Source organism: Malaya genurostris, chromosome 3, assembly GCF_030247185.1.
Source record: "Malaya genurostris strain Urasoe2022 chromosome 3, Malgen_1.1, whole genome shotgun sequence".
Classification (NCBI taxonomy): domain Eukaryota; kingdom Metazoa; phylum Arthropoda; class Insecta; order Diptera; family Culicidae; genus Malaya; species Malaya genurostris.
The window spans coordinates 245,863,277-245,890,633 of record NC_080572.1 but is presented as its reverse complement, the minus strand read 5'-3'; the positions used below and the strand labels follow the sequence as shown (position 1 = coordinate 245,890,633).

The 27,357-nt window shown below is 35.1% G+C and overlaps 1 protein-coding gene across 3 annotated transcripts in view; it reads right to left on the bottom strand.

The window, feature by feature from the left end:
• LOC131436428 (zwei Ig domain protein zig-8) overlaps window positions 1–27,357 on the bottom strand; it is a 353,158-nt gene that overhangs the window by 173,714 nt on the left and 152,087 nt on the right. Inside the window, exons 2-3 of one of the 3 annotated variants that reach the window (XM_058605149.1) lie at window positions 2,667–2,728; window positions 693–1,400 (exon numbers count right to left, since the gene is read on the bottom strand). In XM_058605149.1, the coding sequence (XP_058461132.1) occupies window positions 693–756 (64 nt within the window). In that variant the 5' untranslated portion in view covers window positions 757–1,400; window positions 2,667–2,728. Of the gene's footprint in view, window positions 1–692; window positions 2,729–27,357 lie in introns of all 3 variants that reach the window. The other 2 variants (XM_058605148.1, XM_058605150.1) reach the window with 2 other exon arrangements.

Sequence of the window (27,357 nt, the reverse complement as noted above, 5' to 3'; positions counted from 1 at the left end):
TTCACAGATTTTCAACCTTTTGCACGGATTTCAAAAATGGCACAGATTCTCACAGATTTCTGAAAATGGTCACAGATTTACACAGATTCTGAAATCGATCATAGATTTTTAAAATTGATCACAGCTTTGCACCAAAAATTACAGAGTGGTAGGAAATAGTGAGAGTTTTTGGATGGTCACAGATTTTTGAAAAAAAATGACCTGGCATCCCTGCTGGTCAGGTGAAAACAAGTTACGAGCTGAACGGATCTTCGGCTCTTGAAGAGCGAGTTATAAATGAGAACTAATGTGTACATAAGCTTTTATTTGTTCCTTAAAAAAATTTTTTTCGGCGAAAAAAAATTTTTTTTTTTAAATTAAAAATTAAAGTGCCACTTTCAAAAGAAGCGTAATATAATCTTGTAAAACTTCTTCGAAGACACGTCCATTCCATATGGGACATACCCGACTTGATATTGTTTTCGGATTTTACTGAACTAACCCCAAATTATTTTTGCGATTTCTGGAAATAGTGTGAAAATAGATGTTATCCGTCGGGCTAACCGAAAAATTACCAGAACCCATGAGCTTCGTTAACAAACTTCCCTGGATATACCTCTACCCATCGACTCATAAGCTTTTCTTTGTAATGTGATAACCGTCTAATGATATCAATTTATTTAAGGATGAGATGAGTCCCGTCCATTACTTACCTTTTATCTTGCTGTGCAGCAATATTAGATACACTCCTACATACAGCGTCAGTTTATCCAACATTTTCACTTGAGGATAATTATATTCTACTCATTTATGGATACGAACTTTCCTGGGCGACGTTACGCATTAATTACACTCTTCGGTCGTACATCGTTCTACTGGCACCATTTCACTGCTGAGTGGGTGAACTACCATTCAAAAAACACCGACACAGGCTCGCGAACTTTTTCCGACCGTAGCCCGGTACCACCCACCGGTAGGACATTTTGACCGAACGGCGTACGGCGTCCTGTTGTCTGGCGTGTCACCGGGTAACGCGTCCGGGAGACAGTTTTTTTTTGCTATCGTCGCTTTTTTTTTATCGGCTAGTTTGGCTGGCAAGGATAGCCGGGAAAATTTCACTCCTGCTAAGTGCTCACCAGTAGTAGTAGTAGTTACTGTTGTTACAGCAGCCACTTTTTTTTTAATCTTCCGGCTTGTTGTTTCCTGTTTTCGCACTGCAAGTGACTGACGACTGATTGACGGTAGAGTGGAAATTTTCAATTATATTGTCACTGCTAGGGTTTTATGTCAGCACCTACTACGAAGCTACGAAACAAGAACCGGACACGCTGTCGGTCGCACTTTTTCAGTGTTTTGAAACGTAATCACTGTGTTTGCAGGTATTTTGCTTTGATTATTCGTTAGTTCACATACCTAGACAACTTCGAGAAAAAAAAACAATGCAAGAAAACGAAAATCTAATTAAACATGTGCCGTTACCCTATGCTCGGATGCATTGCAGTTTAATTAAAGTAATTTCATTTGCTAGCTTAGAGGAACAGTATTTTTCGAACATGTCATTGAACAGATGACACAAGAAATCCTGAAGATAAGGGCGAGTGAAATTAAGCGTTTTAAAGCATAATTTCATGGTTAGAGAAGCAAAACATTAAATTAAATTTATGCAGCTGACGGTTTTTCAAACTGGGAGCATGCATCTGGTTTGACAGCAGCAGTTGCCAAGCAACAAAACTGCATAGAACTAATAGCTTTTGACCATGTAAGCAGAAGAGTTTTTGAACAAAAATGCCAGTATGCTGCCCACAAAACATTTCGAACAGGCAACAGTTTCGTTTCTGCTCCTTTCCCCCAGACGACCCAGTCTCGCGGACTAGCTAGCAGTCAGTCCTTTTTTTTATCAGTACTACTGATACACGTGCTGCTGGGATATAGTCTTGTCTCTGCCAGACTCTCCCGTTCCTCTCACCCAACCGCGCTAGACGACGTCGCTCGAGTGCTGCATAATTAAAAACTTTTACATTGCGCGGATGCACGGCTAGCGAGGAGTTGCCAGGTTCACTGTCGCATTGCGCGTTGTACAACAAGTTCATAATTCCGGCCGTGAACCGGTGTCTCCTTATGCTTACTACACGAACAATGACGGCCATTGTTAGCGTCCGGATGATGATCCGGGTGCTGCGGTACTAAAAATTGTAAGTGGCACTCGCACTGCTGTTCGGGGCGTCATTCCTCCGACGACGTCGGTTCGGAAGGGAAAATTTATGCACTCTCATTTCATCCGACCCGCCGGAGGTTCGCACTGCTTTATGTTGGTTTTATTATTTCGTGTCTCGTTCGCTTACTCACTCGTTCACTCACTCACTCACTCACTCACTCATTCAAACACTGACTCACTCGCACCGTACCGCCGTTTATGAAATTATTATTCGTCCAGTCGTTCCATTTGCTCTTTTATTCGCAGCAGAATCCGCATTTGCTATTTTCCCGTACGGTGAAATGCACCTCAGAAGTATGAATTTTGCTTCCTCCTCACTACGACCAGAAGAGCCACGTTCCTCAAGTTGCTCGTTGGGTGTGTGTGTGTGTGTGGTGAATCTAATTATATGATGTTTATCTGTTTGAATAATGAAGCAGTCCCGCGGAATTTCACGTGAAATAACAAACTGAAGGCATGACCGGTCGGATACCAGGTAGCGTTTCCGGTGCTCGACTTAAGATAAACTGCGAACAATTTGCAGCATACAGTGTTCTGAAATGAGACAAACAAAAAACAAAACGAAATGGATTTTAGTTACCAATTCAGGCTAACATTTTGCTCTGTTCTGTTATTTTATGAAGCTCTCAGCGTTTACAAACATGTTTCTCTGTTGTTGAGTTGAACGGAATAATGGAAAAACTGTATTGTATTTCGTATTTCAATATACATACATCAATATTGAAACAAGAATTTAATTTAATTCTCAACTTTGTGCATAACTAATAATAAAATCTTAAATGGAATCATAAATTATCCTGCAATTTGGATGGAACTTGACACACGTCTGATCAACTGATTTACACGGACGAAGAGAACGATTTAACTCCAGACTGACTTTTCCAAAAAGCGGATGTATTTTTGTATGCACTTTATTCAAATTTGTTTAACTCAATAACCTTTACGTATATTAAACCAATTTCGAAAAAGTAGTTTAAGAAAAACGTGTGGGCCCTCCGAAAAATACATACTGAAAAAAATTAAATGCTTTTTCGAAAACTATAAACAATGAAACAAAATATAACTCCTTTTTGTTTTAAACTAGTAATGAAAACCAATAATTGCTGTAAGTAAGATTATCGCTCGAATTCCAGAGATATGTAGTAGGTCATCATACTTCACATACTTAGATTCTAATTCAAATTTAATTCATGTGAACTAAAAAGTGAAGATGGTACAGCTGAAATAATCTCGTACGGAGAACCCTTATATCAAAAAATCATAACACACTAAAACCTCAACTTACGCAATTTTTGTTTTGTCGCGCCTTATTTGAAATAACGCGATTTTTCAATCAATTTACACGATGATCGCATAAAAAAAAGGTTTTGCATAATGGTGGAAATTTCCATTTATATGCATATGCAAAACAATCTGCCTTAAGAGAATTGAATGTTTTGAATAGTATATGAATAGTATAGTACTAGATTGTTTAATTTCGAAGCATCTAAATAAGATCTTGGGCATCCAAGAATCCTCTTAGAAACAGATATTGTATACCTTGTGATCAAAAAAGAACCGGAATTTTCATTTTAAAATTCCCGCGCTTGTCCAATCGGTAAACTTTTATTCTCTCAACGTTGGCAACACTTTTATACACATTCTGTTAAATTTTGACGCATATCGTACGATTAGTTTTTGTTTGGCGTCTATACAAAGAAGTTGAAAAATTTTCGTGTGGCGATTTTTATAATGGATGAAAATTTAGAACAACGTGCGTGCATCAAATTTTGTGTTGCAAATGGATTTAAGTGTTCCGAAACGTTGAAAATGTTAGTGTCTAGGAAAAACACAGGCATACGAGTGGTATAAACGCTTCAAAGGTGGTCGTACAAGCTTGGATCATGATGAGATCCCTGGCCGCCCAACAACATCTGTTACTGAAGAAAACATTGAATCGGCGAAGCACTATGCACTATGAATTTCTTCCGGACGGTCAAACGGTTAATAAGGAATATTATTTGGCCGTTATGCATCGTTTGCGTGAGGCCATTCGGAAAAAAGGCCAGACTTATGGAAGAAAAACTCATGGATTTTACACCACAATAATGCGCCGACTCACACAGCGTTGGTTGTGTCGCAGTTTTTGACCAAAAACTCAACCAATATCATCAACCAAGCACCGTACTCTCCAGATATGACCCCGTGTGACTTCTTCCTCTTCCCCAGACTCAAATTGCCATTGCGGGGAACGCGTTTTGAGACCATAGAGACCATAAAAGAGAATTCGCTGCGTAAACTAAAGGCCATACCTTCGGCGGCCTATAAAACTTGTATGGAAAATTGGATCTAGCGTTGGCATGCAGGTATTGCCGCAGGAGGAGAGTACTTCGAAGGCGATAATAAAGAAATTTATTAAAAATTGAAATTTTGCGTTTTTTAATAAAATTCCGGTTCTTTTTTTGATCATAAGGTATAATCACTTAACGGGTGACTTTTGTATGACTATTGAGTTTGGTATGTACTCGTGGGACTAATTACAGAAAATTGCCATATTGTGATAAGCTCTGTAGAAGACCTCACTCATCCAAAACCTCTTCGGAACAAGCCTTAAGATCTACCAATGTAACCGATAACTTTAGCGAGTTTATTGATTGTGGTCTATAATTTGTGTGTTTCAATAAGTTTATGGAATCATTGCGACGAATTGTTCGGAAGCGCTGGTTCATCCAAATATTACTTGGAGTTCAGGCCTTAAGATCTACCTGCGTAACACAGTGCAGTAACGAACTTATCGTTCTCGATCCACATTCGTGATGCCACACGCGATCAATATAATAACTGTGATTGCTCTAGACCATCCAAAAACAACCTGGAGTTCAGGCCTTAAGAATAAGGGCAGTTACGAACTTATAGTTCTCGATCCATATTCGTGTTACCACATGCGAGAAAAGATCACAATACACAAGTAAGCAGTTTGTAGCTCTACGATTATGAACAGAATTGAAAAACTGTACGTAAACTGCTGAATGCTCGTGTAGATCTTAAGATGTGTAACTGTGTAACTCTAAATGTATTAACCATTGTAGTTCTTGCTGTGAGACAGTGTAGGCCCTAAGGACAATACTTCAAGTAGTTCTTGGATCGTGGAACATCTCACAAGCATTTCCATAGTCTCAGAACATACCCAGAAAATCATCAGGAGCTAAAGCAACGGATGAATAACCTTTTTTTACGTGAAAAACTTGCAATAACGCGATGTTTTGTTGATAATTACGCGAAATTTAATCTACACCCCCCCCGGTTCAGCGCGTAAATTGAGGTTCCAGTGTATTTCAATTGTTGTTTCACGCCCTTGCTTTTTCAATTAAAATGTTATTCATTCAACTAACATATCTGTAGATTTTCCCATAACCATTCAGGTAAACGAAATTGCTGTTTTCGAATGCTCTCAGTTGGCTGAGAATGAAGACTGCAAAACGCAGAGCAAAAATCTTCTTCATTTCACCAGAAACGTTTTATATTGAAAATTTCAAATGGCAATTGAACGTTTTTTTTTTTTTTTTTTTTTTTTTTAAATAACTATTTATTGGAATATGAGTTAAAATTAAATTATTAAGATTTAAATTGGGTGTTCAGCCTCAAGTGGTGACTTTTCAGCCCTATTATATATATGATTTGGTTATTACCATGAAGACATCATTTGCTTCCGCAATTCTGAGATTTTTGTGTAGGGAAAATTCTAAACCTACTTGTATTGTGTAATGGGGAAAAGGAACTTATATACTAACTTACTAACTAATACAGAGAGCGAATCGATTCAATTGAAGATTGCATCGATTTTTGTCGGAATTTGCTTATAATATTATGTGACATTACATCTAATGGTTCTATATTTGTGAGTCTGTGTAACTCATTTGTACTAAACCAGGGAGGACGCTTCAGAATCATTTTCAGAATTTTATTCTGAATCCTTTGAAGCGTTTTCTTCCTGGTGGAACAACAGCTTGACCAAATTGGTACCGCATAAAGCATGGCTGGTCTGAAAATTTGTTTATAAATTAACAATTTGTTTTTTAGACAGAGCTTAGAATTTCTGTTTATAAGAGGATATAAACATTTAATATATTTATTACACTTTGCCTGGATTCCTTCAATGTGATCCTTGAAAGTGAGTTTTTTGTCATACGTTAAACCTAAGTATTTAGCTTGATCAGACCATGTCAATTCCAAGCCATTCAATTTGAGAATGTGATTATTGTTTGGTTTAAGAAAAGAAGCTCTTGGCTTGTGAGGAAAGATAATTAATTGCGTTTTTGCTGCATTTGGTTTAATTTTCCATTTTGACAGATAATCACTGAAAATATTTAAACTTCTTTGTAGGCGACTGCAGATCACTCTTAGATTTCTACCTGTGGCTAACAGACTTGTGTCGTCACAGAATAGCGATTTCTGACAACCAACGGGTAGATTTGGAAGATCAGAAGTGAAAATATTATACAAGATTGGAGCTACACTCGAACCCTGCGGAACACCGGCTCGTACGGGTAGCAATTCAGATTTACAATTCTGATAGCTAACCTGAAGAGTACGATCAGTTAAATAATTTTGAATCATTTTGATCAAATAAATAGGAAACTGGAAATCAGACATTTTTGCTATTAAACCTTTGTGCCAAACACTGTCGAATGCTTTTTCTATGTCTAGAAGAGCAACTCCAGTGGATAACCCAGAAGATTTATTTGCTTTTATCATGTTCGTTACTCTGACAAGTTGATGAGTAGTTGAATGTTCATGACGAAATCCAAACTGCTCTGGTAAAAAAATTGAATTCTCATTTATATGAGTCATCATTCTTAACAAGATAATTTTTTCAAAAAGTTTACTGATAGAAGAAAGTAAGCTAATTGGGCGATAACTTGATGTTTCTGCTGGGTTTTTATCAGGTTTTAGGATAGGAATTACTTTAGCGTTTTTCCATCTTTTTGGGAAGTAAGCTAATGAAAAACACTTGTTGAAAATTTTAACCAGGAGTCTCAAGGCAACATCGGGAAGATTTTTAATAAGAATATTAAAAATTCCATCATTACCAGGAGCCTTCATGTTTTTAAGTTTTCTAATAATTGATTTAATTTCATCAAAATTCGTCTCAATAATGTCATCGTGTGATAACACTTGAGTTGAAATATGATCATATTTCAGTGAGACTTCATTTTCAATAGGACTCACAACGTTCAAATTAAAATTGTGGACACTCTCGAACTGCTGAGCAAGTTTTTGAGCTTTTTCGCCATTTGTAAGAAGTATTTGATTTCCTTCCTTGAGAGCAGGAATAGGTTTCTGAGGTTTCTTAAGAACCTTAGAAAGTTTCCAGAAAGGTTTAGAATATGGTTTAATTTGTTCAACTTCTTTAGCGAAATTTTCATTTCGCAAAAGAGTAAATCTATGTTTAATTTCTTTTTGTAAATCCTTAACTATGTTTTTCATAGCAGGATCACGAGAACGTTGATATTGTCGTCGACGAACATTCTTCAACCGAATGAGCAGTTGAAGATTGTCATCGATGATAGGAGAATTTAATTTAGTTTGAGCTTTGGGAACTGAAAGATTTCTAGCTTCGATAATATAATGATTCAAATTATCAATTGCTGTGTCGATGTCCGCAGAATTTTCTAAAATAGTTTCATGATCCACATGATTTTCAATGTGAGATCTGTAATTCAACCAATTAGCTCTATGATAGTTGAAAATAGAACTAATTGGATTAATTATAGCTTCGTTGGAAAGTCTGAATGTTACTGGAAGATGATCTGAGTCAAAATCAGCATGAGTAATCGGTTCACTACAAATGTGACTTTGATCTGTTAGAACCAGATCAATTGTAGACGGGTTTTTCACGGAAGAGAAACAAGTAGGATTACTGGGATGAAGAACTGTAAAGTAACCAGCTGAGAGTTGATTATGAAGTATTTTACCATTACTGTTATTTTGCCTACAATTCCACTGGACATGCTTAGCATTTAAGTCCCCTATTACGAAAAATTTCGATCGATATCTTGTAAGTTTTTGCAAATCGCCTTTAAAGAAATTTAATTGTTCGCCGGTGCATTGGAATGGCAAATATGCTCCAGCGATGAAATAAATTCCATGAATGGTTTCAACTTCGATTCCCAAGCTTTCAATAACTTTAGTATTGAAAGAAGGTAAAATTCGATGTTTAATTTGCCGTTGGACAAAAATGGCAACTCCACCACCAATTCCAGTAAACCTGTCAAATCGATGAACCACATAATGTGGATTACTTTTCAATTTTACATTTGGTTTAAGAAAAGTTTCTGTCACAATGGCAATATGAATTTTGTGAACTTTGAGAAAATTATAAAATTCATCTTCACTCGATTTCAAAGATCGAGCATTCCAATTTAAAATATTCAAATAATTATTTAACATCACTGTTAAATTTTAAATTCATTATAATATTATTTGCAAATTTCCATCCGATTTGAAATGCTTCAAAAAGTGATGAAGTCGAATTCATTTGGATGATCATTTGAAAAAGTTGATCTTGTAGGTAGATCATTTTATTTTCAGTTATATCGCCTAAATCGACTTCATTTAAAGAAGCGAATGGCATTGAAGGAATATTTGTAGGTAGACTGCCATTAGAAGAAGATGATTTGGCCGGTCTACCTATTAATAAATTGTTTTCGTTAGAAGAAGAACTGCAAGGCGGTCCTGTGTTTTGATTATTTACATTAGAAGAAATAGGAGATAGATTTCTACCTAATATACCAGCATAAGTGAAATTAGAAGAAGATGATGACGAGGTCGATCTACCTGTCAATAAATTGTTTTCGTTAGAAGACGAATTGGCAGGTGCCTTAGAAGAATTTTCAGGTATGTTCTGTAAATTTAAGGTCGTTGATTTGACTTGTTGTCTAAGCGAACGAGCGTTTAAAATTTTTTCCCTGACAGGACATTTCAAATAATTGGATTTATGATTTCCATTGCAATTTGAACATGAAAATTTATCAGTGGTTTCATTCATTGGACAAGCGTCTTTCGAATGCGATTTACCACAATTCAAACACCGTATATCCATATGACAATTTTTGGTTCCATGACCGAAGCCTTGGCAACGACGACATTGCGTTAAGTTTGCAATACGATTATGCCGTTTATAATGTTCCCAATGAATTTTAATGTGGGAAATGAAACGTACTTTTTCTAAAGTTTTCAAATTGTTTACATCACTTCGATTGAAGTGTATTAGGTAAAGTTCATGGGAAATTCCAGAGCGTGGTTTAGAAGTACCATTCGCTCTTTTTTTCATAAGTATTACTTGGGAAGGGGCAAAACCAAGCAATTCTTTTAGTTCATTTTTAATTTCATCAATACTTTGATCATTTGATAATCCTTTCAAGACAGCCTTGAAGGGTCTGTCTGATTTTATATCATATGAATAAAATTTATGAAGTTTCTCGGACAAATATCTTATAAGACGTTCGTAATCTTCCAATCCATCCACCAAGACTCGACATTCTCCTCTTCGTCCGATTTGAGATGAGACTTTTACTTCCGGGAGAAAAGTAGAAAGCTCAGTACGGAATGCTTTGAAGTCGGAAATCATCACCGTCACTGGTGGCATAGATTGATGTTTCTTCCCAGAACGACAAGCGTCCATTTTGGGAATTTTTGAAGAATTTTCTTCTATGTCGCTACAATCGGATTCAGGAAGAATCTCGTAAATATTGTTAGACGGCATAAGATCAACGGAAGGGAAATCCGTCCGTTGTCTTTTATTTTTACATTCAGATTCTATAAGATCGTGAATGTTATTAGAAAAATGTTGAATAACGGATTGTGATTTATTCCGTATTGAATTATTTTTAGCCTTAGGCTTGTTGCCTTTCCGGTTGGACGCAGGCATTTTTGAAATTAATGAAATTTTAAATTAAATTAACTAGGCTAAATTAGTCTTCGATTAGACTCCTAGCTAGCCTTAAAAAAGGCTGATTAATTTCTTAGTCACTCTAATATCACTCTTTGTATCACTTAGTCACTCTAATATCACTCTTTGTATCACTTAGTCACTTAGTTAGTGATTCAGGTAGCCTTGAAAAAGACTGAAGCCTTGAATCAATGAAACTCTAGGTAGCCAGAAAAAAAAATTCCAGGAGCCAAGAGCTATACGCGTGCGGTGCGAACGACTGTTCAACACCGACTGGCAATTGAACGTCATTTATGTCAGTTACGTAGTGTTGCCGTTTCAAGCAAGTGAAAGTATACAAAAGAACAATTGATTAATTGGAAAAACGAGTATTCCATGTCCTGAATAGATATTCCTACAGTATTCGGACAGTTCATGTCAAAGTAAAAATTACTGCTAAAGTGAAGTGATTGTATTTGTGTTTTCTTGAAAGTGCATCTCTAGAACCAGGCTTATCAGCAACATTCTTGAAAACGTATTTAGAAATGCTCTTCCAGCGAGCCATTCTTCAAATGGAGTAAAAATGTATTAATACCCGGTGAACGGTGAACATTTAAACTAATTTGCAATCATATCTTAGTTTAAAGCCAGAAAATGAAAACCATATAATTCTGAAAGGATTCTTATTATTCTACTTGCAGAAGTATTTTTTAACATGTTGTATATCTCTAATAACAAAAATGTATTAAAAATAACAAATAAATGTATTTAAAATAACAAATAATCAAGGTGTATTCTAAATAGCCCGTTTAACAATCTAAAGTAGGTAATAAGGTGTTCATGTTATGATCACCATAAATAAATGGAGGCGCATGGTCGCAAGCAACAAAGACTTCAAATTTTTCAAAAAATAAAATTCAAAAACTTGCACATTTTTGGATATGTTATGTAAAAGTATACAAGCTTTCTGAGAAAAATATAAAATTACATATTGCCCATTGCTCTACCTACCATGGAAACCGTTACAAGGTTTACAAAAGATGTTCTAAAACACATAACTCCAACTTTTTCATATTTATATATTTTTCCATAAAACTGCAGCCATTTCTTAACAAAATTTCCACCAATTAGCAGAATCGGTCGAGTGGCTCAAAAGTTATAAATTTAACAAAAATGAGTCTTTTTTAAAGGAAATCTAAAAAACACGGAAACTACGAAGACTTGAAATGTTCAAAAAATTATAACTCGAAACCAAAAAAATAACACATCGCGAATTTTCGGATATGTTATATAAAAATATTTTAGCTTTTATAAAAAAAAATGAAATTCCATAATACCTTCTGATCGCAAACCATGAACACCGTTAAAAAGTTATACAATTGACTTTCTCAAACGCAAATCTTCAACTATACAATATTCGTAAATTTCATAAATATCCTAAAAACTATAGGCGTTTATTGACAATATATCCAAAAATTAGCGGAATTGGTCGAGTGGTTCAAACGTTATGTTAAAAATCAATGCCTGTTTTTGAAGAAAATCGAAATGACAAAATGAAAAAATACGGGTCTAATATATTTCGAAGGAGAAAGATTTTTCGAAATTCTGAAAGATCGTATATCAGTGCATCATGGAATTGCTGATACATTATATCAAGAACAATTCAAATATTACAAATTAAAATAGCTTACCACCCAGTTTTGAAGACTTCTTTTGGATAATACTACCACATTTAAATACTACATGTGAATTTTTGTTAATAAAAATCGATTCAACCATATATGAGAAAATGCAGTGAAGCTTAAAATGGAGAGATGTTGATCACTATTTCCGAAATGTACGGTACCGAAAGCCAAAATTTCAGATTATTAAACAATCAGAAACTATGAATTTTAAACTGAAACAGTTTTAAGTAAAATTTAAATTAATTTGAATTAAATCACGCGTCCAGTATTACTCAATACAGTTCAGATGGCCATAAACTGAAATGGCCTACAAATTGGAACCGTTTCGCGCTAAACTTAGTACTGTTTTACGTTTTTCTATGACGTTTTGAAATGTTTAAAACTTATCACCTTGTAATGTTGGAACCGTGAGTCGAACTTTGAATCATTCTATGGGACTATCAGACCTATTATTTAGAGATTGATTTTAGGAAAATCTGATATGAGTTTAACTGGTCCTGGACTATCTTAAGCTGAAAACTAGAGAAATTTATTAGCTAATTTAAGGAATTCACTACCTATCTCATGGTAAGATATGAAAAAAATGCTCTTGAAGTTGACATTTTTACTTTAAGCCCTCCTCTCCAGATCCAGAAATTGGTTCTGAACATAAATTGGGGAATTCTTATGGTATCTAAATACCTCTCAGTATAATCTAGTATACTAGAAATCGAATGAACCATCTTTGGAAAAAAATATTGACATTATTTTTACCTCTTTGGTGCACATCACCCTATAACTCCGGAACCGATAGTCGGATTCAAATGATATTCAGGAATCATTTGTTTGAATTTAAGTTTGTTAAAATCGATTCAGCCATCTTCGAGAATTTGAAGTGATAATATTTACCGCACACACAAATATACACATACATACCCAAACATTTGCTCAGTTCGTCGAGCTGAATCGAATGGTATATGAAACTCGGCCCTCTGAACTCCGGTTGAAAAGTCGGTTCCACAATGATTGCATAGCCTTTCTGTATGATAAAGCAAAAATACGGGTCTACTATTTCCCGATGGAGAACGATTGAGGCAAATATTACGAATTTCTTCAAGATCGTATATATTTTTCTCATGGAATTTCTGTATTTAGACAAGAACTCAGATTTTTAACGAAGTACGCCGTTTCAACAAGTCTATGTATACAAGAACAGTAATTCTAGATGAAACACACAACTGTTCGTAACACTTATGAAAAGGGCAGGGATTCATTTAAAATCAGAGTTCTTTACGTTTCATGTCTAAATATCTCGGAAACGGTTACTTTTAGAACACTTTGAGTAAAAAATTACTTTTTATCTGCAGGATTCCTTAAATCACTAGATTTCATCATAAACTAAAGCAAAATAGCTCAGAAATATTTTTTTCAGCAGCAACTTTTTAATTCACATCTATCAGACAAACATAAAATGTGAATTTTTAGATTGAGAAAAAATTATTGAAAGAAATAGGGTGAGGGCTCCCTATTTCATCTCATTTGTAAGGACGTCGCCTTCAAACCTCGATTTAGCCCCTAAAATCACTATAACTATTTCATATTACTGCTTCATTCGCCTTGCTCCACATTGAGATTTGATTCACACTCCTTGGAAATTAAAATAATGTTCATAAAACAGCAAAAAACACTTATGAAATGTTCACTACTCTGCTCCTAATTTCATCTCAATGGATTTTTATCCATCCTATCGTTGATCCTTTATTCATCCTATAAATTAGCAATGGCGACAGCAATCAAAACGAAATATTCCACTATTACACTCTCAGGTTCAAAATGTCAGAATTCTTCTTAAAAACGGCCTAATGCCAACTATGAGACAATATACGATATTTTTAGAACCAGTTTGAAATCATTTAAACGTTTAAAAAATTTTCAGTCGTTTCCGTTACCTTTCGCTTTAAATTTAAAATTTTACTAAAAAGTTAAATTGGTGAACTTTAAATAAAAACAAAACTGTGATTGTTACTATTTATTCATTAGCCCTTCTTAAAACAAAGTGTAGAGCCAGAGATGCCATTTATACAGATTTATATGTATTGTATAGATTTTTGCGTTCGCATACTGGTTTAAATCAAAGTACCGATTTTGTAAAGATTTCCTAAATTTAATACAGATTTGTACAGGAAAGAAAGAAGTAAAAAATTAGACTTTTCTCTCTGAGTATCTATTAGTATTTGATTGCGGTGATTCTTTAAAAGTTTATTAATCAAAGTACAAATCACATGTTAAAGTGGAAATCTTTTATGTAGATAATTGATTGTGAACACTGACAAACATTTATATAACAATTTGGAACCAATTTGAACTATTTGAAGCCAGATATTTTCATAGAATATGTATTACGTTGCATAGAAAGTCCATATCTGGTCTATCTGTTTTCACTAATAACATGATGTTAACAGATTTTATCAGTGAAAACAGATTTAACATCATTTTATTAGTGAAAACAGATAGACCAGATATAGAGTTTCTATGCAACGTAATACATATTTTCTATGAAAATATCTGGCATCTCTGTGCACAGCCGATGAAACACACACACTTCACAGCGTTATGTTGACGTATAGCGGAATGAAACCAGTGCTACTAGATTTGCCACAATGGTTATTTCATTAGTATTTAACATGCTCTTCCTGGTGATATTCGAAGCCAAAACAGTTTTATTGAAATATTAATATCAATAATATAATTAAACTAATGTCACGGATACCAAAAAACATGCTTTTTGATGAGATTTTGAAGAAGAAAAACAATTTTTGTTTTGTAACATTATGAGATAACTTGGCAACTTTGCGAAACCAAATGAGATGAAAACAAAGCGCAATCAAGTGAACTAAGTGAAAAACTTTCATCTCATATTTTTAAAGACTTTTATTGCTTGTCGGGTAGTTTTTGAAGTATTAAATCGTTAATTAAACAAGTAGCAAGTGAACATTACTAATTATGAAGTCATCCAGCATTCAATGGTAGTGTAATTGTGCGAAAAAGTGATCATGTTTTGAGACGAATCAATTAGTAGATATTCAGAAACATGACGAACTGTAAATCTTGAGACGAAAATGTGTCCTAAATTGAAAAGTGAGTTTATTTGAAATGAAAAAAACGATAACCGAAGAACTTAAAACCATTTCTTTCAATAGGAAAGTGTGACAATAGCTTTTATAATCGTTTTAAAACATTTCACAGTTTGGTTCAGGTAGGTTTTAAAATATTATTCATGTTCAAAGTAATGAGGTGAAGGGATGAGATGGAAATAGGAGCTCAGATGAAATAGGGAGCCGTTACCCTATTTTATTTTTGGATATTTAGTTTTTTCATTCTTGAAGAAGTATTCGATTTTTTGTGTCAGTATATATTTTTCCTAAGTGCCCAATCGATTTCCTACCATTTATTTCCAATTCCATTGTTCAACTAATAACAGTTTCCGAGATGCAACCATTTGGAGAAATTTTTCCAAGTAAAAATACATTCGCCCATTTTAAAAATCAATCTAGAGTCCAACTGGTCTTTTCATCCGTGCAATGCAAATATTTTGACATTACCGAAGACGTGTACAAAGCTTTATCAAAATCGGAACATATTAATCCTGATTTCTGCTGTCATTTACTGGAATTGCTCGATAGGTTTATTTTTAAATTTCCGAAGCTACTGCTAGAACAATTTAAAACCATTTGCAAAACTTCCCGCTTTTTTAATGGTAATTTAAACATGATTACATGCTTTTACAACTCAAAATATCTCGAGAATGGCTTCTAAGAGTAAGGTTCTAGGAGTAAGGTTACTACCAGTATATTTTTTGCACTTGAGCAATAGAACCATATTTTGACATTTGAATGACTGTTCTTAGCTGTCTTAGCTTTAATATCTCCACTTCTAAAAAGGCACTGATCTGATTGACGTCCATTGTCAGTTTTCATAACATATTTGAAACTGGAATATTGCAAAAAAATTGAGATAAGTTTTCTAATTCTTGAAGTTTCCACTAAATTTCCTAAATCTTCTTCTAGAGCACGATTTCTGCGCAATAAATACTTTTCGTGTTACTGTTTATTTATCGAAAAGTGGCACAATTGAATGAAGTGTTGAGTTTCTCAATTGGATGTCTTAATATCTCGAGAACTGTACGGTTTTTCTGTATTGTGGTGTTAAATTGGCTATTACTTTTAAAATGAGCATAAAATCTCTCGGAACCATTTGTTTTAGCCGAAACTTCTTCGTTTTTAAAATAGACACAACTCAAGTTTACGTCATATCACAAAGGATTCCAACTGGAATTCAATCCCGTCAATTAATAGATAAATAGAGAATTGACCCGGCATAGAGCGCTGGTCTTACATGCCAGTTGTTGTATGTTCGAGCCCCAATCTGGAATCGATTTTTTTCCTTAACTATAGTCGTGTTAGTGTTACTATAGTACATTTCATGTTTCGTACTGAACATAGTCGTTCATTTCCATAAAACCGCATAATTACCCCCTACAACTTTATGGAAGACACTAACATGGAACAGTAAAACATAAAAGTAATTAAAGGTCAGAAGGTTCAGTTTCAAGCCTCTGTGCAATCGTTGGTTATCATAACTAGTTCATATTCTTAGGCCATATTGCGTAAAATTTAAAGATATTTTTTTTTTCTTTTGTATATTCTAATTATTGGTAAGAATCTGATTTATTTTATCTAATTATTGAAAAAACATTCAACCTTTTTTTTAGTGTGTAATCTTAGAGTGTCCAATTGATTTCCACCAACTTCTTTTTGGACATCATTTTTTTGTACAAATTACCGTTCTTGAGGTACAATGATTTGAAGAAAGTTCACGTAAGAAATGTATTAGCAGGTGTACAACTTTGCTACCGTCGTTTTCCGATAGGTGGCTGTACCGGCTGAGGCTGGTTAAAATACATAGATTATAATGCCTTTAAAGTGAGTGTGTACAGTGCCTAACGAATTGTCATCGCCGTTTCAGTGACAGTTGTTCTTGTTTTCGTATTTTTCACGCTCGAAAATGTCTGTTTATGTGCCCAATTCTCGCCATTTGCGGGAAGTTTCACTTTTCTGTTACAATTCGAAAAAAACGCAACTGAATGCTTTCAGAAATTTACGGTGATGCTGCTCTGAGTAAAAGAACGTGTTGGGAGTGGCTTAAACGTTTTAAAAATGGTGATTTCGATGTCGGAAACAAACATGATGGTGGAAGAGAAAAAACCGTCAAAGATGAATATCAATTTACCACGAGCTCTTAAAACCGGGTGAAACCATCACAGGAGATCGCTACCGAACGCAACTGATGCGCCTAAGTCGCGCGCTAATAGCAAAGCGGCCACAGTATCAAGAGCGACATGGTAAAGTCGACGACACGACCAGGCACTCCGAACAAACATTGCAAACTGTTCTTGTTGCTATGAATCAGTTGCTAAGGAATCGCATCAATGTAAATAAATAACTGTTTTGCAGTACCATTAACCAGAAAATTAATATCCATTATTCTAAACTGTTTGAAAAAGGTTAGTTGATGTATTTCAATCTCGGATAAACCCACAAAACTAGCAATGGAAAACTTTTCAATTTCAGTTAAATTTTTGCACCAGTTTCCGATACTAGAAATCAGAATACCATCCTTCGACACTATCTTACAGTAGCTGAATGAATCCTTATGCATCCTTGGCCGGATTAGTAGAAAAGTACAATAACTATGACCACAACCGTGGCTGTCATACGGGGATTTGCTCTGCTTTTGTTGAGAAAATCAATACTCATCTATACCAAATTCCGATTCTAGAAAAATGTAATATAGATAGATTCCAACTGCATCATCCAAAGCTTAATACACCATCCACTAATCTGAGCACCTGGAGTGACTTGGAGATGGTCCATAGCATTTGTCTCAAAAATTTAGCGGATGACGAATATCCAAGAAGATTTGAAGTTGATTTATCGCTTATGACTTTTCATACTTCATGAAATATGAAATTAAAATTGTATTCGAAAATATGGCTAAACAAAATTTTCTATTAAAAATAAGCTTGAACGAAACTGATATTTCACAGTCAAAAATTCCGATGAGATTATTATAATGGCATTCTTAATTCTATAGTAAGACTTAAGTAATAGAATCTTCGAGTTATTCGCCCTTAAGCATGTAATGTTGTGTATCTACAGTTATTCATAATTTCAAGTCAGGAAACATACAATGGCTTTGGATTTTCGTAGAATTTTACTGCACTAACTGTACTGTACCCGAACTTTAAGGTAAGTCAAATGATATCTAAATACTTCGGTTCCTGTTTTGGCATCTTTCATTTCTCGATAAAACAGTTCTATCAAGTCACGTCTTTGGTGATTCTGATAAAGTTGTATGTTAATTAACTCAAAGTACCGCGGTGTTTAGTCAATTTACTCGCCCTGTAGGATAGTAATAACATTCTCGCTGCGTAATGCTGAAAATAATAACCGTATTAAACATCAGAGAATCAAATGCCAATGATGTTAACAAATCCTACCTGGAGAAACTCATTGGGACCGAAAATAGAAATTATTTCAAGCTGATCTGTTAAGCGATATTATTCACGTTGTTTTCATTTTCGAAACTAGTGACCACGGTGAAGGTTACTGTTATTCGAAAACAAAACTTGTTTAGTCTTCGTTGCCAGTTTCCAACTATTTCCAAGTGACTTCTTTTTGACATTACAAGTTACTGAGGGGTAGTTAAATTTACGATACAGTTTTTATAGGCGAGTGGCAGGTCGTGTCGTCGGTAAAGTCATCCTCCAACACGACAATGCTCGGCCTCACGTCGCAAAATTGGTCAAAAAGTATCTGGAAACGCAGAAATGGGAAGTCTTGCCCCACACGCCGTATTCCCCAGATGTCGCCCCTTCTGACTTCCACCTATTCCGTTTGATGGCACACGGCCTGGCAGATCAACATTTTCAATCCTTCGAAGAGTTGGAAAAATGGATTGCTTCATGGATAGCGTCAAAAATGGACTCCTTTTTTCGAGCCGGGATCCGAAAATTTCCGGAAAGATGGGAGAAAGTTGTCGCTAGCGACGGACAATACTTTGAATAATACATCTGTAAGCACTTTTTCGCAATAAAGCTTTGAAATTTGGAAAAAAAACGGCGGAAGCAAAGTTGTACACCTAATAGCTTTTTGTTTTAGAAATTAGTCTTAAGCCGTGTCAGTCTTTCTATCCATAATAAACTAATGGTTTGCATTCTGAACACGTATAAATTTTTTGCTACTATTTTAGGAAATTGTTCTAGAATTAAAATAATTTAATACAAAATGAATGGCTCTGTCGAATCTCTTGAAACACGTTTTCCATTAACCAATACATGACCAATGGTTAATGCAGATGCGACAGTGTGCTCTAGTGTGCTTTAATATTCTCAAGGAGAAAAATGAAGGGTGTTGCGATCAACAGTGGAAAAACTTCCACTTGACGTGAAGTTACGATTTACAGACTTGTACACATAACTGCAAATTGTCAGTCATGTCAAATAACCTTGACAGAGTGACTAAAATCATCATCAACTGTAATCGGTACGGTCAAAGTATCTGTCAAATGAGATACTCGATAGTTCTATGATCAAGTGGAAGTATACTCAGTCAAAGACAGACGACTTTTTGGTTTTCTCTCTCATTCTCCTATTCCATGTTAAAGTGAAAAAATTCCATGAGAGTACTAACACAAACATAAATTGATAAATTTCATTGTTCTTTGCAAAAAGTCATCGGATTTCGGAGTTTATTGGTGTAAGGGGCTGTCCATAAAAGACGTCAAGCCGCAAGGGGGAGGGGGTTGTTTCATAAAACGTGACCTTTTGTGACAGGGGGAAGGGGGGAGGTTTTTGGAATATGACGTCCAATATTTTCAATGAGCGCATTTTTGAAATACCTAATTATATTACTGCTTTGCCCTATTTCCTGAAAAAAATCTCCACAATAAACGTTTACATTCTATAGGAAAACGTGTATTTGTTGATGTAAAAGCGTCTTCTTGTAAATTCGGAAATGAATGATGCAGGAAATCATTTCTGTTGTGATCAGCAAAAGTGCACGGAGGAGCGAGTAAATTAGCGAAATTAATAAATTTTTCCTAATATGAGTAAAAAAGGAAAAAAAAGCCTTCAAACGGTTTAATCTAAGTTATGCACTGACAATTTTTTTAGTAATTTGATTTTCTAGCATTGATAATAGTATATCATAAGAATTTCTCTTATTTGATTCTGATGCAGTTAATTCAATTGTACTCCATTTGAAAAAGGGCGGGAGATCAACGATTTCAGACCTAGATCATGTCATGTCTTATCTTGATCATATGTGATTTTCCTCCACCAACATCAAAGCTTGTCGAATCATCCAATGATTGAACTTACATCAATCAAGAATCATTTTAGCTCAAAATCACTACCCATTGTGTGACGGAATATCAGTACCGATATTGATCGATGTGATTTGAAATTCACTGATCAACTGATCATGAAAAGATTCTCCGGCAGTGATCTCGTTTTGATGAGGTTTTGGTCTTTATTTTCTCAGCCCTGTATGCTACACTAAGGAAATATTATTCTTTACCTAAAACAAAAATATATCTGTGTACCCCTAGGAGGAATAAAACAGATGATTTAATGTTTCATCAATTCCAACCAAATACTTTTGTTAATTTATATAATTGATATTAAGAAAATAATTCCGAAGATTTTGTAGTTTTAGGGATATTTTTTAAATCTAATGACAGCATGTAATAAATCGATTTTTCCCTCATATTTGTATGGTTTGTCATACATATAGAGTATGTATTGAGATTTGAGATTTTATTTATTTTGAATTCGTGACATGTGACATAGGGGTGGTGGGGGGTCTTTGCTTCTGTGACAATTTGTGACAAAGGGGGGATGGGGAGTCAAAAATCGTCAAGAAAAAGCGTGACGTCTTTTATGGACAGCCCCTAAATGAATTTAATTCAATGTTTATGTTGCTTGATTAATATTTAGTCACATCAAGCAGTGACAGGAGAAATGAAGATAATATCAATCGCATCGGCAATCATTGAGCGTCCTGGTGAGTGTAATATCAAAAGAATTTAAATTATGACAGATCGGCTCTCAGACATTCAATATATGATGATTGGTAGAACCTGGTTGGCAGCAGTCCAGTGACATAAGCTTCCCAATGTTCGTCGTGCAAAGTTTGCTAGTTGATAGTGACATTTAGCAGCTCTGCTTGTACAGATCAATTTTCAACCGTAACGCCCCTTAGCTGTAGGAAAGTTGAACCCATAGTACTAAAAAACTGTATCCGTCCAATGAGAAAGAAAAACCATCATTAGATTCCGCTAGAACGAATAGGTATGTTCTAAGCCGGAACGTCCATTGAGTCTGAGTCTCTAATGTTTTCCTTCACTAAACACTCCTCACATGTCCTGCAGAATCAGAATCCATTGTCACCGGATGCGAGCTACCGGATACACCGGAAACAGCTGCTACAAGAGTTAAAAACAGTTTAGAATTGACACTGATTGTAAGCTGCAACTGTACTGCAATTCATACAGCAATTCCAAACAGATGAACAACTCATTCAACTCGATTAGATCTATTAGGTTTCATCAGGAGAAAATTCTTTACTGTTCAGGACAATGAGGTATCAGGTTCTTTATTTTGTTTTGTTTCGGGTTTCGATGCCAGTGGGATGAGACCATCCGGCAAAATCAATTAAAATGATACCAGAGGAAAAAAAAGTGTCAGGAGAAACCAGAAATCTGATCTGATACGGAGGAACAATTCGTTTAATTAATGTAAGTTTTTGTCATAGAGATAAATTTCGATGCATTCGAGTACCCTGTCAACAGGGTACTAGTATTGTAAGATTGAACTATCACAGCTAGATTCTTTCGATTATTAAGTGTCTGAATATTGAAAATGAAGGCAGTGGCTACTTATCATTTTTCTGGTGTTTTTCAAACTTTTGTTGTGTTCGAAATATCAATGAACACTGAAAATAGGATAAACATTTCCATAGTAATCGATTGAAAACAAAATTAGCAGCGATAAGTGACTCTTGACTGTTCCGAACTGAATCCGTAAAGTATTCTCAGTAAATTCAGCATGAATTTTCCTTCAAATTTTCCCACTTCTGTATAAGTTGCGTTTTCCGTCCACCTGGTTAGAAATACTGTGTCATCAGTGACATAGACATGACATCTTCCGTCACACAAAATCGGCAGTGATTTTGAGCTAAAATGATTCTTGATTCATGTAAGTTCAATCATTAGATGATTAGATCAGCTTTGAACTTGGTGGAAGAAAATCACATATGATCAAGATAAGATATGACATGATCTACGTCTGAAATCGTTGATCCCCCGCTGAGGGGTGTGAAAATTAGTAATAGCAGCAATCCTACAGGAATTTATAACTATTTTTTTATTTTTATGAAATGCTCTTTTAACACTTTTTATCAACAGAGTTGGGGAAAATACCGATTTCGTTACGTTACGGTTTACGTAGTTTCAACATATATTCTCGTTCGATGCATCCCTTGTTCGATTTCGCAACCGTTGTTTCATTCGCAATAAAATAGTACTAGATTAAGAGTAATGAATGCTACATGAAAATTTCATGAAAATAATAAGTTTGGATCGTAACCACACTGATATTGTTAATTTGACAGCATTCTCTACGCAATAGCAATGCTCCATGCAAAATTAGTTTAGAAAAACATTTCACACCACATATTGATGAGAGCGACAAAAGACTTTGTTTTACTTCCAGCTGGTTGATGCTGATGATGGTGTTTATGATTATGCACTATTTTTTGTTTTTGCCTTTCTCATATAGAAAGGTTATGCAATCACTTGAAAAACCGACTATTGAAAATTGGCCCGGAGGGCCAAGTGTCATATACCATTCGACTCAGTTCAACGAGCTGAGCAATGTCTGTGTGTGTGTGTGTGTATGTGTGTGTGTGTATGTGTCAAATAATCTCACTAGGTTTTCTCGGAGATGGCTGAACCGATTTTGACAAACTAAGATTCAAATGAAAGGTCTCGTGGTCCCATACGGAATTCCTGAATTTCATTCGGATCCGACCTCCGATTCCGGAGTTATAGGGTAAAGTGTGTTACATATTGTACACCGTCACTTAAACCGGCGAAACAAAAAACGTAAAAAATTTTCTAAACTAGTCTCAAAACTACACAAATCGATAGTTATTATCAGTAGGCAACTAAACAAACCGATTCCGGCTATCCTGGTTCCCGGTATCCGGTTCCGGAAGTACCGGAAATAGTGGTCATATATACCAAAATGGATCTCACTCACTTTTCTCAGCGATGGTTTGACCGATTTCCACAAACTTAGATTCAAATGAAAGGTCTCGTGGTCCCATACGGAATTCCTGAATTTCATCCGGATCCGACTTTCGGTTCCCTAATTATAGGGTAAACTGTGTTCAATATTGTACACCGTCACCTAAAATATTTTCGGATGCAACAAACATTTAAATCGTAATCTAGAGTGCGAACTAGAAGAGTTTGTACGTCATTTTAGTTGGTGGCCGTACGAACCGACTTTGATTATACCGGTTCTCGGGTTCCAGTGCCGGAGGTGCATATAATAGTGAACCCATTTCGTTTTCTTAAGGATGACTTACTCAATCAAAGCACTGTTCTATTCTGTATGAGAAATTCTGAATAGAATGCCACAATATTATATACATGAGAAAGGCATCATTACACCACTAGGTGGATTAAAACAGGTTTTTTTTGTTTCGATTATAGAGGTGCTGCGTGAAAGGGCATCGACTTACCCAACACGCTATACCCGTCCCCTATGCACTATTTTGATTAAACTCAATAAAACGCTTTTTGACATGACATTGACATTTATGGAAGTAACAGGAGCACAGGGTTTGAGCACACAGCAGGCGCTGCGTTTGAATTGCCCTAGGAAAACTTGCACTCCTCACGGGTAGATGTGAATAGTAAACGAAAATCAAAATAATATCAAATATTACCATCATATCTTGTCTTGATGTTCCTGGCCTGTCATAGCAATACTTCATACTTTCTTGATATTTAATCGAAAGAATCTTCTTGATAAATTAGACAAATTCGTTATTGATGAGGCATACCAATTTCATTAAGTACAATTGATCCAGTGGTTCCTTTTTCAAATGGAATACAATTGAATATACTGCGTCAGAATAAGATAAGAGAAATTCTTATGATATACTATTCTCAAAGCTAGAAAATCAAATTACTGAAAAATTCGTCTTCTAAAAATGTTTTGTTCTTGCTTTGAAGTTACAATGGTAGAATTTTATATTTGGTTGCTATTTTCTCATGCAGACTTTGCATTGATTTTTGATATTTTAATATTGAAAAAAAGGTTAAAAAAATCCATAATTCCAAGCGATTGATGCACCCAAACTCATATACATTGATTAAAATTGTCAGTGCATAACTTAAGTTAAACCGTTTAAAGGCATCTTATTTTTACTCATATTAGGTAAAATTTATTATTTCGCTAATTTACTCACCCCTCTGTGCACTTTTGCTGACCACAAAAAAAAAGATTTCCTTTTACATCAACAAATACACGTTTTCCTATGGAATGTAAACGTTTTTTGTGGAGATTTTTTCAGGAAATAGGGCAAAGCAGTAATATAATTAGGGACGTCACATTCCAACAATCCTCCTCCCTTCCCCCTGTCACAAAAGGTCACGTTTTGTGAAACACCTCCCTCCAACTTGCGGCGTAAGGTATTTTATGGACAGCCCCTAAATCGTGACATGTATTGTTTATTTTATTTAATTTAATTTAAATTTTAATTTTTTATTGAACTGTGAAAAGCTCAATGAGCGAAAATTTCTTAGACTCGCTCATCATCAGGCAACAAATCTCTTCATCTTTCATGTCAACGAATTACGATAGCTCCTATACGTGAGCCTACCACTAAAAAGACAGTTTGAAAAAAATTGGGAACAATGAATAGATTTATTTAAATTTAAACGATACATTTTAAAAAAGCCGTACTCAGATAATGAACGCTGATTGAATTCTCAGGAATGGATGAGATCGAATATAACGAGAGTGAATGTCTAAATCGGCTACGCAAACGGCCTAAAAGACATTTCGGCGAACGGATAAAAAGTGCATATCGATAAATTTATAACGCTTCTGATGGCTGGAAAAAATGTAGTTTATTCTGAATAGCTTCGACGTGATGAATGTCGAGTTAACAATATGGAGCCCAAATTCACAATATATGGCTCTTAAATTATCAAACATTTATGATATGTCGTAATCTACGTTGTATTGAACACTAGCCCATATGCTATGCGAAGAGGACAAATTTTATACTAAAACACCATCCATTATGCAGTGAAAGATCTTCGGAACAACTTTCGTGTAAACGAAACGAGTATTCTGATAGATACGGTAAACATTACAATACACAAGCTCCACCTGGTAGAGTGATTCCTTTTAATTAAATTTATGTTTTGCGCAAAATTTATGTTTTGCACAGAAACTGGCTCAGAATCACCACCCTTCCAAATAACCAAAATCGTAATCCAGTTTTATGGTATTAAATTCAATATAATGTTTTTCATACTTTTTTCAATGCGGTTCTGGTGAGACGGTTCTCTACTAATTTTAATTGAAATATCACTTTTAGTCTCCACAAACACAACAAACTCTCCGAAGACAGTACGGTTCTATCACCCGAACCTCCATTTACGTAATAATCGGGACTACGTAAATCGAATTATGACGTAAAAAAAGTTTACGTAATTTGGAATTTTCAACGTAAAAAAACTTTTCCTTATGTATATGTATTATTATATATGTATAATATATTGGATATTCATGGAACGAAAATTATGAGTATTTACAGGAAAAAGATGTTCTAAGCAGCATCAATTTCCAAGATAGCGACTTCCGGTTTATTAATATTCCTTGAAAACCCTTAAAATATGGGTACCTCAAACATCGTTTTCTGACATCTACTCATCAATTCCGTTCCGAAAATATCCATATTGTAAGGGTTTTCAAGGAATATCAACAAACCGGAAGTCGCCATCTTGAATTTCAAAACTACCTCAAACATCGTTTTCTGATATCTACTCATCAATCCCATTCCGAAAATATCCATATTGTAAGGGTTTTCAAGGAATATCAACAAACCGGAAGTCGCCATCTTGAATTTCAAAACTACCTCAAACATCGTTTTTTGACATCTACTCATCAATTTCGTTCCTAAAATATCCATATTGTAAGGGTTTTCAAGGAATGTCAACAAACCGGAAGTCGCCATCTTGAATTTCAAAACAACCTCAAACATCGTTTTTTGACATCTACTCATCAATTCCGTTCCGAAAATATCCATATTGTAAGGGTTTTCAAGGAATGTCAACAAACCGGAAGTCGCCATCTTGAATATCAAAACAACCTCAAACATCGTTTTTTGACATCTACTCATCAATTTCGTTCCTAAAATATCCATATTGTAAGGGTTTTCAAGGAAAATCAACAAACCGGAAGTCGCCATCTTGAATTTCAAAACAACCTCAAACATCGTTTTTTGACATCTACGCATCAATCCCGTTCCGAAAATATCCATATTGTAAGGGTTTTCACGGAATATCAACAAACCGGAAGTCGCCATCTTGAATTTCAAAACTATCTCAAACATCGTTTTCTGATATCTACTCATCAATCCCATTCCGAAAATATCCATATTGTAAGGGTTTTCACGGAATATCAACAAACCGGAAGTCGCCATCTTGAATTTCAAAACTACCTCAAACATCGTTTTTTGACATCTACTCATCAATTTCGTTCCTAAAATATCCATATTGTAAGGGTTTTCAAGGAATGTCAACAAACCGGAAGTCGCCATCTTGAATTTCAAAACAACCTCAAACATCGTTTTTTGACATCTACTCATCAATTTCGTTCCTAAAATATCCATATTGTAAGGGTTTTCAAGGAATGTCAACAAACCGGAAGTCGCCATCTTGAATTTCAAAACTACCTCAAACATCGTTTTTTGACATCTACTCATCAATTTCGTTCCTAAAATATCCATATTTTAAGGGTTTTCAAGGAATGTCAACAAACCGGAAGTCGCCATCTTGAATTTCAAAACAACCTCAAACATCGTTTTTTGACATCTACGCATCAATCCCGTTCCGAAAATATCCATATTGTAAGGGTTTTCAAGGAAAATCAACAAACCGGAAGTCGCCATCTTGAATTTCAAAACAACCTCAAACATCGTTTTTTGACATCTACGCATCAATCCCGTTCCGAAAATATCCATATTGTAAGGGTTTTCACGGAATATCAACAAACCGGAAGTCGCCATCTTGAATTTCAAAACTATCTCAAACATCGTTTTCTGATATCTACTCATCAATCCCATTCCGAAAATATCCATATTGTAAGGGTTTTCACGGAATATCAACAAACCGGAAGTCGCCATCTTGAATTTCAAAACTACCTCAAACATCGTTTTTTGACA